The sequence below is a fragment of the Melozone crissalis genome, unplaced genomic scaffold, assembly GCF_028551555.1.
Source record: "Melozone crissalis strain CALT ecotype California unplaced genomic scaffold, PUWL_Pcris_2 ptg000026l_1, whole genome shotgun sequence".
Classification (NCBI taxonomy): Eukaryota; Metazoa; Chordata; class Aves; order Passeriformes; family Passerellidae; genus Melozone; species Melozone crissalis.
The window spans coordinates 9,242,605-9,264,505 of record NW_026535804.1 but is presented as its reverse complement, the minus strand read 5'-3'; the positions used below and the strand labels follow the sequence as shown (position 1 = coordinate 9,264,505).

Below are 21,901 nucleotides of genomic sequence, written 5' to 3'. Positions count from 1 at the left end.
TGAGCCCTGGAAAGTTGCACTGCTGTAAATAAGGTATTTGCGCCAGAAGGTGTAAGATGCACTTATTATGAAGCTATTTACACCACCCAGTGCAGGAGGCACTCCAATTAACACAGCAGGCCCTTCTGTTTGCTCTATCTTCCTCTGGACCATGTGTTTGCATCCAGGCCAGGTAGGAAGTTGCCAGGTGTAGGCCAAAAATAAAGGCATTGCTACGCCAGAAGGAAAATGCTATTAGGATTGTATCAATACAAGGGGATATATTGGTTACCTTCTCCTAATTTAATCCCTCCCCACAAAACAAAAAATACCCATCAACAATATACTCTTCACAATCACAATCACAACCACAATCACAATCACAATCACAATCACGAACTGCTAAGCTACTAACCACAAACACAGATCAAACATCCTCATTCCTGTTTCATTTTGCACTTTGGATTGAGAATCCCTGCAAGCATGACAGTTCTGGTGGTGGCTTTGTGATCTGGATCCTGCTTGGTAGGATCTATGCAGAGACCAACAACTCATTCTACAGAGCCCACTCTGCAGGCATCAGATGACTGTGGCTTTCAGTTACTACCTCTGGAGCAGAGCCAGAAGCCTAGTGGTGAAAAGCTCTTTATACCATTACCAATCCCTCGAGCCACCCAGTCCTTCTCCATTGCATACAGGTTTTTAGTGTTGTGCCTAAGATCTGTTCTGGTTCTGAGTAACGTTCTTTGTGATGGGAGCCTTGCCACTCCCCCTCTCATGAGGGAAAGAAAACAACGAGGAGGGAGTGTGAAACCTATTTCCAAACTCTTGTTATGATTATCTGATGCAGGGACTACTCTGGGATTCTCCATGGGAGAGACCTGAGTGCTGGGTGATGTCTGTCCTGGGTGAAGAGCAGACCCCAGACCAGTCAGTGCCAGGATCTGTGCACCTTCAGTGGGTGCCACTGCCTTCAGCCGGGCTCTGGGACGGGAGCACCCACACAGAGCCAGAGGCCCCCACAGGGATGGCTCCAAAGCTTTCCAGGACATCTCCAGGCTGACAGGAGCTCAGAGCATGCACAGGTTGGTCTGGCATTGAGTGCTGACTCAGAAGGATGCTCAAAGGCCCATGAATATAACCCAGAGAGGGCAGAACTACGATTAGTGAGCTCCCACAGCATCAGCTCTCAGCTGGTTTCCAACTAAGCCATCCACCAACAGACTCAGAGGCTAAATTGTGGCATCTCTGCACTCCTGTCCCACAGTTCAGCAGGGAAAGTGACTCACTGTGACGTTACACCCCTGCAGATTTTTCTGCAGCAGCTTTTCTCCCAGACTCTTCAGAAGCACATCACACAGGGCAGCTGCTTTCCCCTCAGGGAACAGGCTGCAGGGGACTTAGCAGTAATACACTGGTACCCAGGATTCACAAAGAGGGCTGTAAGCTGCTGATCCTGCAATAACACCTCCAAGGATTTAGAGTCTTTAATGTTGATTGCTGAATACTTCTGTTCCCGTCTAAACCATTCCAACACTTGTTTCAAGTGAATGTATTCATTCCCTTCCTTTTAACCATTGGAGCTTCTTGCTTGGTCTGGGAGCGGGGAAGAGGGAATGAAAAGGTCTCTTCAAATTTGCTGGAGCTGCTCTCTTAAAAGGGAGCATTGACACAGATCCTGCAGCTCCCACGTGCAGCAAGGCTCCCACTGGACCTGCAGGCACAGAGAGGCTGCAGGATCCTTGTGGGCACTCCAGGGGAGTGTGGCTGCTCTCCTCCCCGCTGGATGAGAGAATCATATCTATTCCTAGCATGGATCTACCAGGTGGCAACATTCCCCTGCCAGCATGCCTTTGGTTTGGCTCACCTTGAAAGCGATGATGTTACATTATATGGTGACGTCATTATATTTATTTCAGCTTTCAAGGAAGATTCCTGGCAAATCTCCAAGCTGGAATATCTTCTCTTTAATGTGTCCGAGATCGAGCCAATGTGGTGCAGATTACATTTAACTGCTGGGAATTTTTTTCAAGATGTTGATGTAACTAAATTAAGATTATTTCTCTATTAAAACTATGGAAAAAGAAAAACTTGTCCAGTATTTACCCAAATACTACTGCTCTAATTTCTAGCTGTGGTTATTTTGGTGATGACTCCACGGTGCCCTCATGCAATGTCAACAACTCATCTTTGTGGTATTTTGAAAATGATAAAAGAAATCAAATAGATTTTTCAATTAAGTATGTATGTGAGGAGTCAACACTTTAATGTGCAATGTTTCCTAATTGGTTCGTTTTCTTCACACTATCTGAACTAATTTTGAATTAGTTAATTTGGACAAGTTACTCTGGTTTACTTTGTTGTGCTTTTATTGACTGTGTTCTCTTAGCACTTTCAAATTAGCCATCATCACAACTTTGGCTAAAAGTTACCTTTTCCCTTGATAATCAGAAGTGTAAAGCATTGGAGAATGATACATAAAATACTGCTCTGCACTCACAAAAACAATGGCTTGGATGCTAAATGCAATGTCATAGAGGAACCTCCCTTGAACACCAGGCCTTAACTTTATTAGATTTTGAATAAACACGAGGTGTGAGAGAATAGATTATTCTGATAACGACTGGCTACAGTGGCAAAGAAGATGAAGTCCTGTGCTCCTCACAGGCAACTGCAGCACACAGGTTCAATGACTCAGCTGGGCCCATGGCAGACACAGAAATGAATTGAAATTCCCATTATTATGCTTTAAGACACTAAAATTGCAAAATAAGAAACTGAAGAGTATCTAAAAGCAAACTTTAAACTTTTCCCTTAATTCTTCCCCACAGTGGTCTTTTTGCAGTCTTATGATGCCACTACAAAGATCAGCAAAGAAAAACTGGCTGTGTTATGAACTGATTTTTATTTAAAAGAGCTATAATTCAATTTTGCTATAAAAACATATTACAAAATCTAATATTAAATAGATTTGCATAGAAACATTCATCAGAAAGATATTTTATTTGTTTGGCTTGAAACACTTCCACTACAAGCCAAACATTTCAACACCAGGGCAGGAGGACCAGAAAGTGGACCTGACCAGAAACAACAGCAAAGACTACTAGTTTACTTTTGATCTACCAGCTGACAAAATTTAGCTATTTATTAAAAAAAAAAAAAAATCATGGGCCTTATGAATGGTGAAACTTGATTTTTTAAACCCCAAAATATTCTCATAAATTTATTAACAGGGTGTTACTGGTTGAGAAGGCATGTATGTAACACATGACTCTCTGATGACAATGACCCTTGGATTAATATTAAGACAGATATGGAGATAAATATTTAGACTACATTAACAGCACACTTCTTTCACACTCACACAACAGTCACCAGTACACACTCAGCTCTGCATGCATATAAAATTTTAAATCTTGAAGCCAGCAGTCAGAGGTGGTTTCCAGATGAAGTCCCTGTCTGCCCCATTGCTGGGATCACAGACAGATAAATCACTGGGTGAGCCCCCTCGCTAAGTAGTGGGAATATTACTTTAGCAAAGTTTGCTAATGGGGCAAAGGACCTTGTATTGTAATCCAGTGACATTTTCAACCTTCGGAGAACTTTTGTTGACATTCCCGAGTCCCTGGCTGCCATCCCAGCATGAAATAGTTTCTGTTCACATAATTCTCGTGTTTACCAGTCATGAAAAACTCTTGCTTTTTTTTTTAAATAAACTTTTTTTTTTTTGCAAGTGAAACTCTGTCTAAAAAAATATTGGCCCCAGGCATACAAGGTTTTGCATAAATTCATATGTGATGAATGGCTGATTTTAATGTTATTTGGGTATTTGTCAGAACCTAACAAATATACATGGTAATGGTGGTTCATAAACTTAAACATCTCAATATACCCTTTCTTCTGGAAATAAATTACGTTTGTTTGCCCTGCCTGGAGTCCTAAGGTAGCCGACATTAGGAATATTTTAAATGTGATCATCCATCCAGCATGTCTTTCAGGCGCCACGAAGATTAAATGAAAGAATCATAAGATGAAGGTCTTTAACTTTTAATCCTTTTACAATGAACCCTTAGATAGACATGGGGGCAGGGTGCCTTCTATGTGAGTAATAATGCCTCTGTTCCTCTTCACTAGGTTAATGAATACCCTAAATGTCCCAAGATCTGATTTTCTTCCCCCCTCCCAAAACTATTGAAATTAGAGCAAAGAGACGGGCGGTGAAACGCACCGAGAGACTGAGCGAGGGAATGAATATGCATTCGGAGATACCGAACTAAGCGTTAGAGAAAGCAGGGCTGGCTCGTCTCAGTGAAAGACCCACGGGTTTAAAATGATTAGCATAGATTCCCTCCGAGTTTTGAAGGAGAAATTAAAAAAAAAAAAAAAAAAAGAAGAGGTTTTTTGGCTCCAAGACTCCAAGATAAATAAGGAAAAGGCTTTCTGCACTGTCAGGGAGCCTTTGAAGAACACGTGGAGAGTTTGTTTTCGCAGTTGGTATCTATGAGATACGAACCGCCGGCTCTCCCAGCACGTAAAAGTCAAACACGTCCCTAATTGGGCCGGGTCCCGAGGAGCCGCGGGACAGCTGCGGACGGGCCGGGCCGTTCCGCAGCGCCGAGGGCACCGGGCAGCGGGGAACGGGCAGCGGGGAACGGGCAGCGGGCGGGGGCGGCCCCGGGGGGCGGGCCGGGAGCGGGCGGCGGCGGGATCGGGCACCCCGCGGCAGCACGGGCGGCACGGGGCGCTGCTCCCCGGCGGCGGAGCTCGGAGTTCCGCGGCTGCGGGCACGGTGCTGCCCGGCGGCAGAGCTCGCTGTCCCCCGGCAGCACGGGGCGCTGCTCCCCGGTGGCGGAGCTCGCTGTCCCCCGGCTGCGGGCACAGCGCTCCCCGGGCTGCCTGCAGAGAGGAGGCTGGAGGGACGGGGTGCAGTCCCCGAACCCCGCAGCCCCGGGCAGCCCGGCACGGGGGCGATGGCCCGGCGCTGGCGGGAGCCCAAAGAGTTAACCGGGCCGGTCCGGGCGGTGTGCGGGGCTGTCACAGGATCAGGCTAATAACGTGTCTGCGCTGAAACCCCCCAAAGCCCAGGGGTCAAGTTTCAGCAGTGTCCCACCACAATGGTAGGTGTGAAAGACACGTGTCCCGTTGTAAATGAAATGTCAAGCGGTTAAAAGAAAAATCCCCGAGCAGCTGCCACCGAGCTCGCCGGGGCTGCGCGGCCGCGGGAGCGGCTCCGCGGGGCCAGCGCGGAGCGGAGCGCAGGGACCCCCCCGCCGGCCGCCCCCATCCCGCGGGGCCGCAGCCCGCGGCGCTCCGGCCGTGGGGGTGCCGCAGAGCCCCCCTAACAGAGCCGTGAGCAGGTTCCCACCTCCCCCTGCCACCACGAAACGTCCTGCTGAGCGTGGAGAACGAGGAGGAGAGAGAAGAAAGCCCCCCCGACGGCGGCCAAACCAAAAAGCAAACAGAATCCAAACGGCTCGTGTTTTAGTGGTTGACTTTAATTCTGCACTGCACTTTTACTACAAGGATATAAAGAATAAATAGCAGATACTCTTCATTTACATAGGATTAAGTCATTCGAACTGTTCTCTCTATTTACAATAACATTGTGCTCTAGGCGTTTATTCATTTTTATTTTAAATCTGAAGTCCGTAAGGAAAAAGAAAAAAAAAACCCTCACACACACGCTTTCCGAATAATGGAAAATATTATCAAAGTTTTCTTATCAAAAAGTTTGGTTTGTATTTTTTAATCCTTTTATTAAAAAAACACCCAACAAAAAACCTACTTCGCCAAAGCGAAGCAACTTCTCTCTGGAATATAAATACAAAAAAAAAAAAAAAAAAAAAAGAAAAAAAAAGAAAAAAAAAGAATACATTAGCAACGATCAGGGTAATAGTCTTGAAAATACAGTAGACGCTGATTATTTCACGTATAATACTGACCTTTTAATAGTATATTAAACCGGTGCCATATATACACACACAATATACATTCTCCTACACGTTACAGTGCATTACAACGTTAACCAGAAAGCAAATGTCTTTTATTTCTGTTGCAGCAAAGGTCCACGTGAGTCCGCTGGAGAAGGGGCGCGAAGGAAGTGCCAGCCCTAGCAAGAGCACTTACACTCCGAAATGATGGGGTACTGGATGGGTATCCATGTGCATCTCTGCCCGCCCCGGCGCTGGCACCTCCACCTCAGGATCGTTAAATGCACGGACTTGGCAGGTTTGCAAACCATGCCTTCGGGGACTGAACAAGACCTTTTACTGTAGCAGCTGCCCACTTTGACATACCGGGGCCAAAAGCGGCTGCCGAGATCGTTCCACGTGTATAGGACCGGGCAGAAGGTCTGGGACCAAAGCCACATCTGCAGCTTCCTGCGCAGCTTCTTGCTCAGCCTGTGCTTCTTGCCCGGCTGCAGCCCGTCGTAGAACTCCAGCCCTTTGATTTCGCTGGGCATCGCTCCCGAGGGTCTCTGCCTGAGCAGCAAGTCCAGCTCGGCTAGATCGTCCACTCCGAGCCGGTCCTCGGGCAAAGAAACAGCCATAAAGTTGGGGTCGAAGTGTCCGCCCATGAGGTTCCTTAGCAAGGTCTCGTTAAGATCCTTCTCCTTGGGGTCAAAGATAGGGTCCGGGTGCTCGATTAGATCCACCAAGGGCAAGTTGTCGCTGGGAGCCGGTCGGATGTGCAGATAGTGCTGGCAGGCGCCCTGCTCTAGCCGGAGACCCAGCAGAACCACCAAGGCGTATATAGTCACAAGGCACTGGGAATGATCCATCCTTGGGAGACCGGTGGGGGGGGGAGGGGGAAAGGGGGGCTGGATTCACCAAGCAGCAAGGCAAGAAGGTGCAAGCAAATGCATCAGAAAACTTGTACGGGGATATCCAAAATAGCTCGTCTTTGAAAGGGATCACGATCTCCACTCGCCGCACCACCAGCAAAGACAGCCCCCTGAGAAGCGCGGAGAACAAGCCCCCTGCAAACACTCTCTCTTGCAGGCTTCTCTATAAAATTTCTCCTGGTGAAGCCGCTCCAAAATTCTGCTGCTGCTGCTGCTGCTTCTTCTCGCCCTTCCCGGGAACGGGAGATGCCTCTTTTTCTTGCGAATTGTGCTTGTTGCTGCCGCTCCTCGTTGTCTGCCCGTGCGTGTGGAAGAAGTAGCTGCCGGTTCTTCCTCCCCGCTCCTCTCCGCCGTTTGCAAAGCAGCCTCCTCAGCAGCAACAGCAGCCACGCACGTTGGCACCAGTTTGTCTGCTTTGCAAGGACCCAAAGCCTTTAAATTTCCTGCACTTTCAGCTTCATCTCCATGGAAACCACAGACTCTCTCCTAACCCACCCCACCCCCCTTAAAACCCACACACACAACACAACCCCCACTCCCACAAAAGTCCAGGAGAGCGCGGCTTCCCCCTTCCCACCGGCAGGCACCCTCTGCTGGGGAAGGCTGAGGCGGGAGCCGCCGCCTCCCCCCCGCCCTCCGCACGCCGCCGCTCACGCGAGCCGCCGCGCCCCGGGAGATGCTGCCCTGCCCGGGGCAGCCGCCGGCAGCTCCGCCCGGCCGGGCGCCCGCTCGTGGGGCCGGGGCCGCCGGCTCCGGGCTCGGCCTCGCCCCGCCGCTCTCCTCGTGGGCGCGGAGCGCGGCCTCTCCCGCCCGCCCCGCGCAGGAGCGCGGCCCGGTGCTCCGCGGGCTGTCCCGGTGCTCCGCGGGCTGTCCCGGTGCTGCGCGGGCTGCCCGCGCCCTCCCGGCCCGGCCCGCGCTGCGCGGCCGCCGGGGGCCCTGCCCGGGCGCGCACATGGGCGCGGGGCGCGCTGCCCGCCCGGGGCCGCTGCGGACGCTCTGCCCGCGGCGCCGGGGCCGCCGGGCGCCTTCCCGGGCGGAGCGAGCCCTCTGCTGGCGGCGCCGCGCCGGGCCGGGGGCTGCCCGCGGGCGGCCGGGGGGCACCGGGACGGCGCGGAGCGGCGGGATGCCCGCGGCGCCGGGGAAACTCGGGAAGCGGCTCCCGCGCCCCGCGGGTGAGCGCGGGCAGAGCCCCGGGGGCGCCGCGGGCGGGAGGAGGCACCTCGGGGGCTGCGGCCGGGTGGGACCCGCGAACGGACCGGCGGCCCCCCGAGACGAGCCCGGTGCTCGGCTCCCATGGCGGATGCTCCGGGAGACTGCCCGGCCCCGCCGCTCTCTCCGGAGCACTTGCTTAGCGATTTTCTAGGGAGCTCGCTAAGGCTTCTTCACCAGAAACGCAATTTCCAGTTATGCCCTCAATACATACAGGAAAAATGGAAAGTGCCTCAATTGAAATGCATAAAACAATTTAAAATTTGATACTAAATGCCACTTCCTTGGCAGAATTACTGTCTTGCAAAGAGCACTTACACGGCGTGGCGGGCAGGATGGCTGTATGGCTGTAAGGATCTATTATGGTTTGAGTAAAATTTCCTGAAGTGCTTGAATCCCATTCCTGCAGGCTATTTAGGCACTTAGGAGCCTAAGTTTAATGGGACTGAAGCTAAGCCATTTCACCTAAATTATTTATGCATTTGTTTAAATCTAACCTTCAAAATTAGGTTCATTATGAAAGTAGTACATAGATCATATTACCAATATTGGGTGTTTTTTATAAAAATGGTATTTTTTCAACTAGTTTCATTCCCAATTTTCAATTTAAAAGTGTTCTTAACTTTGCTTTATTCCAGAACATCTAGGGCATTTTATAAATAATACATAAGTGAAAAAAGATTACATGAAAAAGATGGAAAACTAATCTAAGGTCGACACTGTGAAAGAGTCTCACAGTGACATTTGCTGCTACAGTGTCAGTCAAAGATCTGCTGGAGTTTTATTACAATTTTTTTCACCTGCAAGTTGAGGTCTCCACCTTCACCCAGGCCCTGGTAAACTTTAATTGCTGAAATTTGGCATAAAAGTTATCCCTCGATATAAGTGAGAAGCTACACCTCAGAAACAGAACAGAAGCAAAAATTCAGAAGTTTCATTCTATCATTGCTTATAATTTTTTTTAATAATAAATTAAGTTTCCCTTTAGCTGGTATTTGAAACCAGTTCTTTAATCTTGAGTCTAAAAAGCAAAGCCAATAAGGCCTTTGTATCATCTATTCCATGCCAGATATTTAAGATTCCACATTCAAAATTGTGACTCTAAAAAGGACTGGAAGACAAGACCTTTCCTCCTCAAGTGAGTTACCTGCACAATGAAATGTTTCTGGAATGAGTCTCTTTAAGCCTCTCGGTCCCTCTTTAAGCCCCAGATGTGTTCTGAGCAGAGCAGGCTGGGGCTCAGTAATTCCTCAAGCATGGGTGTCTGCCTTGCCTCAGGTGCACTGGGCTCCTGGAGAGGCCATGAAAGCTTGAGGAATGTAGAAGTGACAGAAGTCACTCGTGGCCCAAGAATTTCTTGGTGGCGTGGCTGACAGCAGGACTGGGAAAGAGCTGCCAGCAACTCTGCCAGAGGCCTCTGGGTCAGAGGGAAAAGGAACTGGTTTATTCCAAGGCTTGCTGAGAACAGCAGTAAATGAAACCTGGAGGTAAAGGGCATGATCCAGGGTCTGTGTATGATGCCAGCCCTTCCTGGGATAGGGAGAGAGGCCAGCAGCTCATAGAGGCCTTAGCTGGTCATTCTACTGGCAGTGATGCATGAAGCAGAGTAGGACAACTCCCTTTGCCTCAGTTTTATTGGTTCTGGAGTGCTGTCAGTACTAAAAATGTGTTTTTTCAGTAGACAAAGCAAATACAACTTTCAAGGCACACAGGAAGCCAGTGTGGCCAAGAGTAAGATGCCACTTCTTCAGGGTGACATCGCTGATGAGGAGAGAAGAGGAATGCAGCCTGCACGGCTCTGCAGGCACAGCTCTGCAAACACATTATGTAACAGCTGACTTCAGTCCACAGCAGCGAGGATGCACAGGAACAATTCAAAATAGATTTGTTTCCTGTTAAATCTACTAACAGCAAATGGCCTGACCTACTTCACCCAACCCAGAGCTCAGGGACATCCTCTGAATTCAGCCCATGGTTTCAAATCAGCCTGGTCTGCAAGCAGTGGTCTCATGCACCACTCCAAACTGCAGAGGGAATCACAGAAGGTAATAAAACACTGGAAAACTGAGATGAAGAAGAAGGATGCCAGGTGTGATTGGCAAAGCTGTGCCTTCCTTAGGAGTGGAGGCTTCCTTAGAACTATTCTTGCTTGCCTTTACACTTAAAGAATATTTAAGTCATGCTCTCATTGCCTTTTTCTTCTCATTTTAAAAAATCCATTGGCATGAAATGATTGTTAAGGAAAGGAAGGGAAAAGCAACAGCATAACCAAATGAGTCCTCTGCTCTGCTGTCATGCAAATTTCTCATATGGCTTTGGGCAGCACATTTCATAGCTCTGCCTTTCCGTATCTGTAGAGCAGGAATGCTAATCCTTGCCTCCTTCATGGAAGTGTTGGAGAGTTTGATGAGATGCTACCAGTATCAGTGGAACAATGCAGAGGGAAGAGTCTCCTGTTCAACTAAAATTGTAGGGGAAACCTGTGTTTGAAAGAGCAGACAACTGAATTAAAACCATTACAATTTTAGTCTTCGGTCCTAGCAAGCTGCTAGTTTTCTCTTCCTTTATACACCTGTATAAATTTTATCAGGAACTTATTTTCTACCTTTTCTTTAAAAACTGAATCCCTAAAGAAATTCTAAAGGACATGCACAGCTTGCAGCCATTTTACATAGTCCAAATATATCAGATGACAAATCTACATTATGAGCTATCAAGGGTCATGTATGACCTTCCCTGGAATCCATCTATCACAGGTGGAGAATCACCATTCTGCTACTTTGAAGCTACATTCTTTAGTGTGGAAAGATTCAGGGAGATCCTGCTGGATCTTTGAAATGTGGTGCTCTGTCCCTCTTCCCTCATGAGGAAGGTACCTCATCAATTTCCCTGCCCCTTTCCTGATACACAGAATAAGGATTGTGCTGAGGATGACAATGTTAGCAGGTGATCGGCTGCTCTGAAGGAAAACAGTTTTGAATTAAAAACTTGGGAAGGTAAAACATACTTGGAGAGAGAAAAGTTCTACCTTGAAATCCCAACAGAATGGAGACAGGGAAGGATACATTTGGCCAAGAATATGTATCTACAGTGATAAATAATATATACATAATATATATTGAAACTAAGCTCTGGGATGAGTGTTTTATAGTGGAGTAAATCCTAAAATGACTAATGCATTAAAACAATGAAGAAAAAAACACCCCAAAATAAGGATACTCCACAAATAAAAAAGCAGCTATTTCTTAGTCTTTTGAGTACAACTACACATAGATGTATCCACTGCCTTAAGAAAAAGTGTCCTTAAAGAATTGCTGTATTTTTATGATTACATGTCATTCTTTCTCCTAAAATACTGTGCCTCCTTGATTCTCAGCCCACTCTCTTCTTGCTTCTGCATTTTTCCTAAGGTATAGACTTTTGTCTTTAGACCAGAGCTTGTGCATTCATCTGCTGATAAACTGTTTATCTTAGCTTTTATGAGGGCGCCTTGCTGCAAGCCAGCCAGAGACAGGATCCTGGGTGTTTGTCTTTTTTTTTGAAGAGGGTCCGGGAAGTGACGGGTATTTATACCTCCCTTGGCTCTATATATCATGGGAGGTGGAACTCCACTGTCTCTGTTTCTTGCTTTTTCTCTCAGCAGTGTCTTCTGCCATAAATCTGAATCTCTCAGAACAGAGTTTTCTTGGCTACAGCCCCACTTGGAGGAATTAGCTTTATTTATTTATTTATTTATTTACGCAAAAGGTTTGCAACAGAGGAACCCCAAAGTTCTTCTAAATCCTCCCCCTCCTCTACCCCACCTAAACATACTACTTTTTGTGCCAAATCCTAACATCTCAGCAGTCAAGAGAAGAGACCAGCATCTCACAGTGTGCAGACTGATTCATTACAGGCAGGGAAGCCAGAGGGAGAATTGGAAAAGATGAAACAGAAACCAAGGCATTTTTTATGTTAAAAAATGACACTTATATTTACAAGCAATGGCTCCTGAAGGGGATCTGAATCTCCACACAGGCAATATTGTTTATCCAAACAAACTCCCTGTGGCAGCATATATTACATTTATACACACATGGCAAGTAGGAATGTATTTATTCATTGTAGCCAGCCTGGTCATTAAGAGAAACATCTATTGAGATAAACCAAGTTTTTACTATTCCTTTTTATAAAACGCTAAAGACAACTGAGGGACAAAGATTCAATGAAGCGAAAAATACAGCAACCTCCCCCAGTGAAGGCCTGTGTGCATGGGAGTGATTCATTGATGCCAGCTACTGAATAACCCTGATACATAACATTTCTCACCTCTGATATTTAAAAAGACCCCCTCGCCCTTTTAGCACCAATGGAGCCCTTCAAATGTTTTATTGCTAATTGTCTAATGCTATGTGATGAACGACTGCTTGACTGAAAATGACAACCCCTTTTCTCTCAACTACTTCATTTTCCTGGCTCCAGTGGGGGTGAAGAGGAAAATAAATCCAATTACATCATATTTACCCCATTGGTTATGAACGAAGGAAAACTGAAACTTATCTTAAAAGTACTTCTGTCAACTCAGTCCTGAGCCCCCAGGTCCCCTGCACTCAGTAAATGCTGCCTCAGACTCTGGTGTGAAAGGTTCCAAGAGACTCACGGGTTTTGTGGAAGTACAAAGTCCAAGAGGCAGGGTCTAATCCTGATCAGAGAGCCAGAGGGAACAGGATCCCAAAAATAACTGACTCAGAAATCCTGGACTAAGTGTAGAATGGTTGCACTTTATGCTCACAAGAAGTATCCTGGCTACGGTGTAATAAAAGAGGAGAATTTAGCCTGTATATAAAACAACTTCTGACGAGGGTTTTGCCTCAAGAATCAGTGCAACAGCAGAAGGTCCCACGAATTCAGAACCACTGCTTTATTAGAAATTCTTTAAATTTGCTCCAGCTAGAAAATGTACGAGGATGAAGGAGCTTTAGTAACTAGAAAAAGATTAAACTGCATGCCATTCCCCAGCATTTTGTATTATCACTCCTTTCCAACTTCTTATGCTTTATCCCTTCAGGGAATCTGATCTCTTAAGAAAGAAGTGGATCACAGTGATCAGCCAGAGTTGTGTGCATAGCATTATCTCTGCAGCCTCTGCAAAATGTCCCAAGACACAACCCCACAGTGGCTGGGCTGGCTGTGAAAAGCTCTGTGTTCAATAGGAGACTTCTCAAAGAAAGTTGTACCTTTAGTGGCACATGGAATGATTTCCCCTTTCTCTCACAAATGATGAAACAGGCACACTCGTGGGGTTATGGGATTAATTCAAATACAGACATTTGAATTGTTCAGAAACAGACATTTGTGTCTAAGAGTGATTCCAAACCTGCTGATGTTCAGTAGCAGTCTCGGGTGTGTTTCTTTGGCTTGGGAGTTTCAAGTCTTTACGTCTAAAGGCAAAGGGACCCAGGCGAGTAAAATAATGAATCTAGGCTTCCCAGACACAGATCTGACATTTGCTCTCTCCCTCTGACTCAGGCTTTGACTGGGTTCAGGGATTAATTAGGCCATGCAAACGAGTTAGGTTCTCTCTTCTGGCAACCTGGTCACGTAGGGAACCCCCACCCCTCCCCTTCCCCACACTCTCCTTGCCCATAATGAAGCATGACTGTAGTAAAACAAGTCTTTTGATGGTGACTCTTCTCATCACTTTCAAGACAAACAATGTCTCAGAAGCCCCCCAGCTGCTTTTATTTTTCTTATATCTACAGTTACATCTTGGGTGTGTTTACTCATCCTCATTAAATATGTTGGTCGTTCGTTGTCCCCTGACTCCCCCCTTTTTCTTAATATCCTTCCTTTATTGCAGTTTACACAAAACATCAACTACAGGATAGAGTTAAAAGCTTTTGGATATTGAGCAACATCCCACAACACCACAGTCTCTAAAAGAGAATTGACAGGGGTATAGGAGGGTACAGCAGGAATATGAGACAAAAAGCACCACAGCACACAGAGAAGTCACAAATTTCTGCTTTGCTCACAGCACAGCTTTGCTTATGTACAGTGAAGTTCTTCTGATAAACCTGAATAAGGACTTGGCGTTATTTTTTCAAATAGAAAATTACCAAGTGACTGTGATCCTCCTCCTTTGAACACAGATACACAGGACGGCACAGGAATTAAAAAACAGCCCATCCCAGGACTAACAACCAGCTAGGCTTTCCTGCATGGACGTGGGTCAGGATGATTTTCTTTCAAGCATCACTGAAATAACACTTCAACTGAGAATCTTTGCTGCCTAGCATGTGTCCTGAAGCCACATCACCTTTTGAAGTACTTGTTCTCATAATAAACACATCACAGTTCAATAACTGCCAGACACAATGACATGTATTTTGACTATTATTTGTTCTCTTTATATGTTAAATTATTCCCATGCAGGAACGGCCTTCACACTTCTCCCATTCTTGACAGAGTAGTGTTCCAAAGATGCATGATCCTGTTCTCATTTATAAAAAGATCAAAATCAAGCAAAAAAGAGCATTGCACTGACCACTCTGGAAGTGCCACAAGAGTTCTCTCTACTTTGAACATGAGGGTTAACTTTGGTCAGCAAAGTGAGCATTTCAACTCAAATATGAGGTATTGAAACAGGCTCAGACAAGGGATTCAAAGAAGAGAGATGCCTTTGCAGCAGAAAAAGAAGCAAAAGAAGAATGCTGCATTTAAAACATCTCATGGCAGGGATGGCTTTTTATGCCACTTTCACTTAAGATCTCCCCACTTTTCTCATCAAAAAAGAAGGTGGGAATAACCTTGCTCAGCAGACCATAATCTAATCTGCTCTCCCTGGGGAGACAGATATTGGAGTTTGCCAATCACCATTCTTGTGTGAGATCTCTCGAATAAAGAAATAAACAAACAAACAAACAAATAAAGAGCAGCCTTCCCTGAGGAGCCGAAGGGAGCCCTGGTGTGCTTGGGTTTCGGTCCTGCCTGGTGCTACCGCTGCAGGACCTGGAGGGAGCAGGGAGGGGGGCGAGGTGGGGGCAATCACCCTCCGACACCGGGAACTGTTTGTGAATTACCCTAAGCTTCCCTTAGTCATTATTCCATTAACTGCCTCTTGGTAGATCTGTCAGTAACTAAGCTGGGACTTATTTGTAGAGAATCAGAGGCTATTTGCTGCACTAAGTGAGCCATGAGAGCGAAAGGGTTTGGGATTTATTTGTAATTACAGTCAGGATTTTTTTCTTCTCCTTGCCTGGACCCCACTGGTACTTTCATTCACATTCCCTAAGCTGAAGCTGGCGCCAGGATCACAGGCTGGCCCTGTGTTTATGTCATTGAGACTAGGACAATATTTCAGTGTGGAGCCAGACCGCAGGGATCCACTCTATAAAACCCTCACTAAAAATAGACAGCCGCCCTGCCCCCAGGCCCGCGGACCGCCGGCTCCCTGCGTGGAGAGAGAACAGCCCTGGGCCGGGCCCGGCTCAGCCCCGCCGGCCCCCGGCGCTGCCAGCCCGGCCCTGCCATCCCCGGCCCTGCCATCCCTGCCCTGCCAGCCCTGCCCTGCCATCCCTGCCCTGCCATCCCTGCCCTGCCATCCGTGCCCTGCCATCCCTGCCCTGCCAGCCCTGCCCTGCCATCCCCGTCCCTGCCATTCCCCGGCCCTGCCATCCCGGCCCTGCCAGCCCTGCCCTGCCAGCCCCGGCCCTGCCATCCCGGCCCTGCCATCCCCGTCCCTGCCATCCCCGGCCCTGCCATCCCGCCCCTGCCATCCCCGCCCTGCCATTCCCCGGCCCTGCCATCCCGGCCCTGCCATCCCGGCCCTGCCATCCCCGGCCCTGCCATCCCTGCCCTGCCATCCCCGGCCCTGCCATCCCCGGCCCTGCCATCCCTGCCCTGCCATCCCCGGCCCTGCCATCCCCCGGCCCTGCCATCCCTGCCCTGCCATCCCCGGCCCTGCCAGCCCTGCCCTGCCAGCCCTGCCCTGCCATCCCGGTCCTGCCATCCCCGGCCCTGCCATCCCGGCCCTGCCATCCCCGGCCCTGCCAGCCCTGCCCTGCCATCCCCGTCCCTGCCATCCCCGGCCCTGCCATCCCCGTCCCTGCCATCCCCGGCCCTGCCAGCCCTGCCCTGCCATCCCCGGCCCTGCCATCCCCGGCCCTGCCAGCCCCGGCCCTGCCATCCCCGGCCCGCCCTTCACGGCCGCGCTCCCTCTGGGCGGCTCCTGGAGGCGGCGGAGCCTCTCGGGCTGCAGCCGGGGGCACCCTGAGGGATCCTCTGCTCCCTGAGCGCTCCCTGAGCGTGGATGTGGCACCTCGAGTGCCCGGCCTCCCCCTGCCCGAGCCCGCTCTGCAGCAATCCCTGAGCAGCCCTGCACACCCCTGCTCAGGCTGCTGCACCGTGCTGAGTTATCCTAAAATCCCACTGGCTGTAACTGGGAGAGCGAGAGACACCTGAAAATGTCAGTGCTTGGGACTCCTCCTTTCCGTCCGTAGCTTGTACATAGAGACCCCAGTAGGACAAAACTGGGTCAAAGACTTCACCTCTGTCTGATAAATCTTTCTTGCAGCAAATTAAAACACGAGCTGAACATTTCCATCTCATAGCTGTCAATTTTATTCAGAAGCATGAACCAGGGCAAATCATTCAGCCTTTTCAATGCCAGTGGTGCATGATCTGTCAGCTTGGAAGGATAAATGTAAATACTAGAATGTTAATTAATTAGTTCAACAGCTATACCAGGTAGATACAAGACACTTAAATCACAGATTTTAAAGGTAAGAGCCTGAACCTGCAGCTTAGATCCTGACGTTGGAAGGGGTTTAATTCAAGAAGCCTGTGAAGTGATAGAAAAACCTCACATGCATTTTAATGGGCAACAGAGCCTTCCAAAAGACAGCAACAAAGAGCAATCGAGCCTCTTGACTCCGTGTGATCCCTGTTTGCCTAGCTGATGGAAAAGCAGCAGACGGGAGTGTGCATGCTTGTACACACAGGTACCCTCAGCAGGGGTGCTGCCAATCAATGTTCAAGGGGAACAAACCCCTCAGAACAGCTTCCTGTCACTGAACCACTGTCCTGGCACAAGCCCTGTTTATCAAGTTAGTGGAACCCTGATGTGCTCAAACCAGTGGCAAAACTACAGTGGGAAGAGGCAGATTTGGTTGGCTAAAGGAGCCCATCTCACCCTCTCTCCCAAGGCCCAGGACAACCTGACTGGTCTCCACCTGGGCTGCATGGCTCATTGCTGATAGAGGTGCAGCCAGTCACCCCCTGAATTGAAGAGATGGTTGCACAAATCTATGATAGAACTGAAAACTGAGCTCTGACATCCCTGTCAGTGCTTTAAAATCCTGCAGTGCCACGTGCTGCTGCTCATAATGAAGGTTGACTTTGATTTGATTGGTTTAAATTAAATCATTTGCTAGGCAAAGAAGCCATTTTGTACAAGGAGATAAGGCTATTGTAATATGGACTGAGAATGTTAGAAAAGGCTGCTTTGAAAATTTTCAAAACATCAAGAACATGTATACAGTAGTAGACAAGGATAGCTGTAGTCTTGTAAAGAGATTTATTATGAGAACCATTGGTAAGATAATCCAACAGATTTCATACAAGCCAGTCTGTTTTCTGCACCATGCTATGGGTACTCAGTGTTTGCTCAGTGATTATTGAGTTCAGCTCCTTCAGGTCCTTCTGCCACCAGGCTGTTCCAGTGAAATGTATCAGGTGAATGTCAGTGAGTGTAACCAGGATCCCTCTGCAGTGGGTATTGGGCATGTGCTGAACAGCAGGTCAGGGTGTGCATTCTTGATCCTCTCAACAGATAGCACAGACAAAACTTGAGAACATAAAATTGGGTAAAGTAGAAAATCAGCTTGGCCAGGGTCACAAAACAGCAAAACCAAGAAGAGGACCAGTTGCTACCTTTTGTAGAGTATCATATTGGCAGGGATAGACCACAGGGCCTCATGGATTTTATAGCATGTTCTGATTTAATAACAGTGGAAGTTACTCATCAATTTCTGCCTTTGTAATACTTCTCACTATTTTATTTCTGCCTCGTGAATAACCACCCTGGGGATAGAGGACCTTCAAATACCTTTAGTCAAAAGTGTGATATACAAAGGAAGGAAGCTGAACTGTCTTGGTGTGGAGGAAGCACATTTTTGATACTGGACCATGTTCTGCCATGTGCCATTATTGTTTGAGAAGCAGCCCTGAACTGTTCTCACACTTCATGCTACAGCTTTTCATTATCTGAGCAAGTGCCATTTGTTGCCCACACTTCTTTCTACACTCAGTGTGTGCATTCCTTTTTCACCTCTGTGCCAGTGTGAGTGCACCTGACAATGGCTATACAGTGAAAGGAAACTGTTGCAGAAACAGGACTCCCTGATTTGTTACAGTAATTAGATGATCTGACCCAAGCAGAAGATTGCAGGAAGATAAAGGCAGCACTTGCAGGAAATGAACATCATCACAGAAACATGAATTGTCTCCCTGGGTTCTGCCACGAATCCCAGTGCAGTAGCATGAAAGCAACTGAAAACTTTCCACAGATGGCCACTTAATGTCTATGTCTCATTTTCAACAACACTTAAGCTATGCAGCCTCGCTTGGGCTCCTTTCATAGCAGGGCATGCAGTCACAACAGCTGCAGTGCAAACCAGCTGGAACTGGGCTTTGAACACAAAGTCCTGGGATGAAATACCAGCTCTTAGGTGGTTTCAATAAGCACAGCCATAATTAGGGGATACTTGATAACTTTGACTGGAGACCATCTATGTCTTGGTTCTCCAGCCATAAAACAATATCACACCCATGACAATCACGGGATATAAAAAAAATATATCCTTTGTAAGATTTAATTTTTATTTTATCATCATACCTAAAAGCTTGGACATGGACCAGCCATGTCTGGTGCTGTGCAAATGTGTAAGAAGGCGGCATTCTTGCTCCCTCAAAAATTTATAGCACAAGTTAAACCTTTGAGGTAACAGATGGTAGGACAGAAGTTAGAGAATGAAACAGAACTATTTTCTGGTTTGCCTCAGCACACCTGTACCTCAGCACCTATGCTCAATTTTTGTTTCCAGATAAAACAGAAAAAAGCCTTTTAAAAGAAGGCTTAAAAACATCAGATTCTGTGATATGACCCAGGAGAAACTTCTGCACAGCCTCTGCACAATGCTATACAGACTGTGCTCCCTACATTTTGATGAACACAGTCTCTTTCAAAAAGTTAGTGCTGTGAACTGCCAGAGAGTTTAAAAGTTTTAAATAATACTGAGAGCTGGAGGGGCTGTCTCCACACAGAAATGGTACCACAGTAAGAGGTAAAAAAACCTGTCTCTACATACTATAGAATGACACAGTGATTTGAGTTTTCCTCATAACTCCAAATAAAGTCTCTATTATAGTGACTTGTTTACTCTTTGTCTGCTGCTTGGCCACCCTGGTCAGATGTCAGAGCCCACCACCTCTCTGGCCATAGGCACAGAGATTGCTCCCATCACAATCACTTTATTATGTGGTTGCTTTCCCAGCTAATTTGAAAGGCAGTCATTTATCTTAATAGAAAGGTTGTTCTGAATCTGCAGATCTCTGCAAAGGGTACAGGAAGACCAGAAAATTCAGCAATCATCATTTAGCAATTTCATTTTGTACATATATTCAAAGTATTGCAGGAATCTGTGGTGGGAGCAATCTGTGGATTCCCTTGGAAAGCTTGTGGGAATGTATTCTTTCAAATCATTACCCAGCCTTCCTCCCTGCCCTCTACCATTTCAGGACAGGAGCAATATACAGTTCTCTCTTTTCCCTGGCATCTGGACAACTCTTCTACTGTCACCACCCTGGAGTCCTCAGCTGGCATAAGAATTCCAAAATAAACGACCGTGTTGTAAGCAGGAGAAAAATATTGTGTCCTTGTGGTGTTGATGTTTTTGCAGCTCAGCTTCTCAATGGTCACCACAAGCTGAGCTGCATATTTCTTTACAAAAATATGCCTGCACTGATAACTTGGCAGGCCACCCTCTGAATAGACATTTAGCTACTTAACTGCTCACTGCTGCCAACAATGCTCAGTTGATGAAGCAGGGAAGCACCTTGACAGGCAGCACATGGTGGCACCAGGATGGTGGGCTTTGTGGCCAGCACACCTTCACTGCAGATCTGCTGGTCAAGAGGTTTTTAAGAGGTTCTGTAAAACCCAAAAACTAATATATGAGTAACACAGCAGAAGGTTTTTAAAGAGGCAAAGATACTGACTAAATATCGCCTAAGTTTAAGCATATTTCAAGAAACCACATAAACGAAATAAGCCTCAGCACATAATTTATAAACCTGCCCACAGGCAACTGAAGAAGAGCACGAGCCAATACTCCAACCCAGCACGGAAGTACTTAAAGGTGTTTTGCTGTGTACAGTCACACAGCCCAAGGGAACACAGTACCCAGAGAACTCCAAGGCCAAGGATGGGATTTTTAAAGAGCTCACTGTTGGCTCAGCTCTGCCAACTTTCACTCCTGCCAATCTGCATCCAAAAATTCAGGTCTTACCTTTGCTCATCTCCCAGAACCAACACTCCTATTGGAGCCACTTAACTCTCAGTATCTGTCAATTCTTCCAATTAGTGAAATTCTATCCCGATTTTTAATAGAACTGGATGCAGAAAGTCCCAATTTATTTATTTTGCAGCCTCGGTGTTCCTACATGTGTTTTTGCGTGCCCCCATCAATTTACACCAAAAAAACCTTCACAGTGTATTAACTTGCACTTTCAATCTGTGCCTTCTTGCCAGCCTCGAGGGCACAGGGTAGAACCAGAGCTATGCATTCATCAGGCTGGAAGACTGAAGTCACTATCACACTTCCAATAGTTTTCCAATGTCCTTTCCAGAGGTCTCAGTGGATTGACAAATCAAAAAATTGGGGAAAAGTTAGCATGGAGAGCTGGATGAGATGCTCCCACACCTGGGTGGGCACGGCACAGACAGCAAGGTCACCATCTGGGCAGCTGTCCCTGCTGAGTGATGACAACCTGACCCAGCAGAGAGGCCCCTCGTGTCCCAGACTGGGGCAGCAGCAGGAAGGTGTTGGTGCACTGCAGCTCCAGGCCCTCTGCACCCTCCAGAGGCCTCTGGTCATCAGGACAGGGACACCAAGGCCACAGGGACACCAAGGCCACACAGGAAGAGCTGCAGCCTGACAGAGCCATTTTTTTCCACAGCTGTCAATTTTCATTACAAAAAGGCAGAGACTGTGTGTTAGGAAAGTCCACAGAATATGAAGCTAATAATAAATTGCAGAGGATCACGTGGAGGCTAAAACTATGCCTCACTTTGGTGGTTGCTAACATGCTGGATATTCAGACTGGTTAACAATGTAGACCAAAAGAATTCCTGTTTGGATTAAAGCACAGGAGATACTGTCCCACCAGCAGCACTGGCTGGATTGTGCTGAAAACATGTCCCCCAGTGTACAGTGGGATGGGGACACTTGGTTCTTTCCACACAAATTTCACACTGAAGAGGGCAAAGGGCAAGTCAATATTCAGCAAGTGTCTCCAAAATTTAACTGTACTCCCTATTTCACCCCAAAGGGCTCCAGTACCCTGACACTGGGGTTGAGAAGGGAATTTCTTGTCTGTGTTAGGACACCTCTATGATCCAAACCCTCCTCATAAACTGAACAGGATCTGAACTAATAGCTCTTAGTCACCTTTTGTTTAAGTGGACTAGAAAGAGTTGCCAAAGTATCTTGCTCTAAGGTATGGTTTCCAACTCCTGAATCATTCTTACTGATCCTTCTGAACCTTTCTGAAGTCTTAACTTCCAGAACAGGATGAAATACTTTACTACTTGCATTAAGAGGGATCTGT

The 21,901-nt window shown here is 47.4% G+C and overlaps 1 protein-coding gene across 1 annotated transcript; it reads right to left on the bottom strand.

Annotated features, from left to right (window-relative positions):
- Window positions 1-5,460: 5,460 nt before the first annotated feature.
- NOG (noggin) lies at window positions 5,461-7,291 on the bottom strand. Its single transcript, XM_054278814.1, has one exon. The coding sequence runs from the start codon at window positions 6,758-6,760 to the stop codon at window positions 6,089-6,091; it is 672 nt and encodes a 223-aa protein (XP_054134789.1). The 5' UTR covers window positions 6,761-7,291; the 3' UTR covers window positions 5,461-6,088.
- Window positions 7,292-21,901: the final 14,610 nt, after the last annotated feature.

Excerpts from the sequence above, each read along its gene's own strand:
- NOG (XM_054278814.1), bottom strand. The coding sequence starts at position 6,760 with ATGGATCATTCCCAGTGCCTTGTGACTATATACGCCTTGGTGGTTCTG.